General features: G+C 38.3%; 1 protein-coding gene across 1 annotated transcript in view; it reads right to left on the reverse strand.

Annotated features, from left to right (window-relative positions):
- Alk (Anaplastic lymphoma kinase) overlaps positions 1–5,000 on the reverse strand; it is a 1,114,821-nt gene that overhangs the window by 82,589 nt on the left and 1,027,232 nt on the right. The window contains exons 21-22 of the mRNA XM_067113483.1: positions 3,691–3,786; positions 2,825–3,020 (exon numbers count right to left, since the gene is read on the reverse strand). Coding sequence (XP_066969584.1) covers positions 2,825–3,020; positions 3,691–3,786 — 292 coding nt within the window. The remainder of the gene's footprint in view (positions 1–2,824; positions 3,021–3,690; positions 3,787–5,000) is intronic.

Raw genomic sequence — 5,000 nt, forward strand, 5'->3', positions numbered from 1 at the left:
ACTCGAACAATTTCGTCTTCAAACAAAACCAGAAATTACATTTCAAAATGTTATACAAAATAATAAATGGAAATGGACTTTCTCGTCACATTACTGCTTTCGATCTCCACTTTCCTTACCATTATTCTTCTCTGTAACGTCTACATGATTCCTGTCGTTTTCTCCGGTTATTCTCAAGCTTAAACTCACTTCGTTAATTCAACCATCATCATTTGCAACACAAAATTCAGCTCCGTAAAACGTGAAAGAGTTATTGACCCCGCGCACTCTATTACCAATTTCAACAATTATTCTATCACCGATATAAACCATTTATTTCCCCAGCCTTACTCTGACACTCTCTCACCTTCCTGTTGTTGTCGGCATTATCAGTGACATTCACTAGCTCCTGTATTCTCTTCTTATAATCCTTACTCAACACAAACTTCCCCATAATTTTACAATTACACCTTCCCTCACATGGTTATTCCCCATGTCCCATCAACGTGTACTTCCGTCCTCTGCTCCAACCATGAAGGCCTTAAAAATTTATTATTGGACAAGAACTTCTATATGCAGTGAGTTCCAAATAATACTTAAGAATCAAACTTTTACAGAAGAAACTCAAAAGTACGGTATAGTTATTACACCCTGCCTTACAATAAAGGCTTTAATCTACTACACATACCGTTATTACACCCACCTTATAATAAAGGTTTTAAAAATCTACTACACTGTTAAGTTGATATCTGTCAAAGCCAAGTTTATAGTACGGAACGCTATCACAAAAATTAAAATTCCAGTTTCCTGTCTCAGCGATTTTGATGAAAAATAAAGTGCAGAAAAATTCTCATTTCCTATGAATAATCAAATTATAACGACTTTGCTTACTTAAGAACCTATTTTTGAGAAATCGTGCGGTTCTTAAAAACGCGACATATCACGTCGCATAGGTAAAAGGCGGAGAACCATAAACAACCTTTAGGAGAAGTTCATGTATCCAAGAACAAAAGGAAGAGACCTCGAAAGGGAAAGCCAAGGCTGGAACTGGAAGACCGATGTCGACGTCAACAGCGTCAGCTTGGACGACAAGGCAGGAGATCTCCCGAGCGACAGACCAATCAGATTGCTGCTACACCAGAAATCCATTTATGGTGACGTTCCGGCACGTCCCAGTGTGCTACACGACAACCGTCGTCGTTTAACAATGTATACGAGTATTGAGCTGTTCCATACTGTCACTAACGGGAAGTCTACGGGCAGGAATGAGAGATATTCCCCGCCATCAAAAGGGGAATGCGTAAATGACTCCCTTTAAGGAAAAGAATAACGAGACAAACCGAGTCCAGACAAACGATTCTATTTTTAAAAGGGGACATGCTTATTTCAATGGCTTTCCTAAAATCACCTTTCAGGCTTCTGTTTCAGTTACTGTAAATTAAGAATCTATTTTATTCAATATATATTTCTGAAAGATTCCGCAGTAAAGGAACCAGTTCAACGAAACACTGAGCAGCATAAGAAGTAAAAAAAAAAATAATAGTGCAAAACAAAAACAAAAACAAAAAGAACGTCAACAGAGAGAGAGAGAGAGAGAGAGAGAGAGAGAGAGAGAGAGAGAGAGAGAGAGAAGACTCCATTTAGTCTCCCTGACGGAGTGTTCCATCACATGGTATCATTCTTAGGGGAAAAAGCAGCAACAGTCTGCGACAGTCAAGAGGACGATAAGGAGAGGGGGAAAATTAAAAGGCTAATTAGCGCTCGGGACCGCAAGGGAACCGAGGGTGGGAGATATGTGGTATCATCATCTGCTGCCGCTGCTTCTCTAAAATGACGGTGCGACAGTGCAGGTTGTGGCAGACGACAGAGATTTTCATCTCATTTTTTTTTTCTTGTCTCAGACTCTCTCATCATTAGGAAAGCGATTCTAGCGTCTAATGAGCTCCACTCGAGTTGCTCTCACGCTTCATTTTTGCAGTGTTTTTTGTATAAAAAAAAGGATGGATATTTTAGTCTTCATTGGGAATGAATATATATTATTAAAAGGTAAAGCATTTGGTTTCATATCCGCGAACTGAACTTGCAAGAATTCTCTAAACTATTGTAAGATGAATTCAATTTTGCACATTCCTATCGGTATAAAAGAATTCACCGAAACAAGAACTTGAGTGTAACGTTAAGCTCGGGCAAAAAAGACAAACCTTCCAGTGAATAATATATCAAATACTTCAAAGGATATGAATATAAAACATACGTAACATGAGATTAACGCTGCAACTGGAAAATCCCTTTGAACAACACAAAGACGATAAACGGCAACATTAAACAGAAAGCTAATTCGAAATCAGTCCAAAAGCAAGGACACCATGCTCGCTCAACTTGGCAAAACAGGGCAACAAGTGTAACACGTCCCCGGGGAGCCACTGAAAAGGATCACTTTAGCCTGTGACACAGGATACGACCATGGCATGGTGGGAAACATTCCTCCCCAATTCTTCCTCGATCAAAACTGAGGTGGTTAAAAGGATCTTATTTCTTTTATTATGGGTAGAATACCTCCCTTAAGAAAAGAACGTAAAGGAATGTTTTTTTTTTTTTGAGGTTGATGTTTGGGATGCTGACCTGTAAGTTACCACAAAAGACCTTGCTTTCGCGAAGCAACTAAATATTCCTAATTGAAGATCGCCTCACCGCTCAGCACCCTACAAAACATTACTAGAACTCCTCGTTGATCAAAGTTCTCATTTAATTGTATTATTCGAGCTATGATAAAAGCACATTGCAAAACAAGACGGAAAATCAGTAAATAACAGAGCTACTTCTGAAAGACATATTTAACACTCACTTGACGAGGGTGAGGTTCTCCCGCGGCACAGCCTTCAGGTCCTTGATGGTGCAAGTTCCTCCGCCGAATTCGTAGTTGGGGTTGTATTCGGTGACCATACCGCCAGTCTGAGCGCGGAGGCGGTTCAACTGGAAGTCAGGACCTGGGAACATGTCTTCACGTCTGCGAGTAAACTTATTCCTCTGGTAGCGGTTATCTGTGCAGCAGCGTCGTTATCAGCATCAACGTCAGGAGCGATGCCAACAGCAACATCGTATCCAAATGAAGGAAAAGCAAAGAACAAACAAAATCAATAATGATCTTTGAGTATTAAATATTTTTAAACAGGTATAAGAGGAATGGTAGCATAGGAATTTTTTTTTGTTTATAAAATAAACCCCTTAAATACAAAGGTCTGCGTCTCAAAATTCAGCACCTGGCTTAATGAAGCCTTGCATTATTGTTATTGCAAGAGTTGTGAACAAAGGAGGAACGCTGCCAATGACAATAACAATATCAGAACACATGGGGGTATGGAGTATCACTAGAATTTATTCTTTTGAAAGACCAGCCTCAATTACTGGTATCATTTCCTAATCATTCCAACCCCCCCTGCGTATCATCGCATTATAACTCTGTGCTAATGGCCTCATTATCGGAGATGAGGTCATTAGCACGCTTTCCCATGGAGGACAACAAAAGCTATTCATATAAAATCAACAAATGCTCCAATTAGAAAAGTTAACAGAGAAGAAAAAGCTCTGAGCACACAGGCATATCTGACTAGGTTGATTCAAACAGTGAAATATTTTCATTTCTATCTCGATTAAGAAGTGTAAAAATAAAGCAAATAGGCAATACAAGAGTGTCTAAAATAAAATACTTACAGCAACATATGGAAATACCCGATATGAAGATAACAAGAGAGAACCCGAGAACCGCAAAGAAGATATAGGCGATTCTCCACGGCACCGGTCCAACGGCTGAGGGGGGAAAAACACCAATAGTCAGAAGCGTGCACATCATAAATCACAGCTTTATACTAAATGCACATCCATAATATATAATATACATACAAGTGCATGTATATATATATATATATATATATATATATATATATATATACATATATTATACATATTTATATAATATATATACATACATACATACATATAATAATAATAATAATAATAATAATAATAATAGTAATAATAATAATAATCCACATATAGTTGAGGTTGTGTAAATGAACGAATCAGTTGGAATAATGCTATGGAACAGAAGTTGTTCAGCTAATCCTAAAATGATAGAATATATGGTTTTAAATTAATTTATTGTATTTTTGAGACAAATATTCTTTTCTAAAAGTAATAATAACTTTGCGACTGATCTATGACGTTAACGCGATTTTATTTTTCGATAGACATATACACGATACTCTGAACTAAAAGACTTTCTCCTCGAAAAAAAGAACAAGGTAATAAATGCTTTTGTTTTCGAAAGAACCTTAATTCTCCAATAAAGTGCGGCCGGATGTTATACATTTTCAGATCAAGGGATATCCATGACCATGGTGCCCACGCATTAGGTTATGCTTCAATCTCTCGCTTGTCCTCCACAATGTGAGAAAGAGAAGAGAGAGAGAGGGAGAGAGAGCGCATAATATTCTTTGGAAGTGTAATAAATGCAGGAATAAGATGCAATCGAAGTTCAAGCTATTCAAGACAATCTTCTAAACCTCTTAATAGGAAGTTATACGAAATGACTTCATTAGGTCTTGGCATGAACAATTCACCTGACAAACTAAAGTTCACAGTTATGCAAAATAAGGCTGAATGTTTCGAAAAAACAGTGCCGCAGCAAAGGATAAGAACATTAAAAGAACATAAGATGTTTAATGCGATACACATACTCTCCATTACCCATCAAAGAGAAGGAGAGGAGGAGGAAAAAGAGAAGCCGCCCACGTAAGGAAAGTGGGCCGTTCCAGGGATTTACAAGAAGCAGAGACTTTGTAGGGGGACTTGGGCATTTTAGTTGCTCCTGGAAGATTGTGACCTTTTAAACTTGAGAGAGAGAGAGAGAGAGAGAGAGAGAGAGAGAGAGAGAGAGAGAGAGAGAGAGAGAGAGAGAGAGAGAGAGAGAGAGAGAGGCCTTACAGTTTGAGGGCATAAGCACAGGCTCCCTTAAGACAAGG

This window comes from Macrobrachium rosenbergii, chromosome 12, assembly GCF_040412425.1.
Source record: "Macrobrachium rosenbergii isolate ZJJX-2024 chromosome 12, ASM4041242v1, whole genome shotgun sequence".
NCBI classification, from domain to species: domain Eukaryota; kingdom Metazoa; phylum Arthropoda; class Malacostraca; order Decapoda; family Palaemonidae; genus Macrobrachium; species Macrobrachium rosenbergii.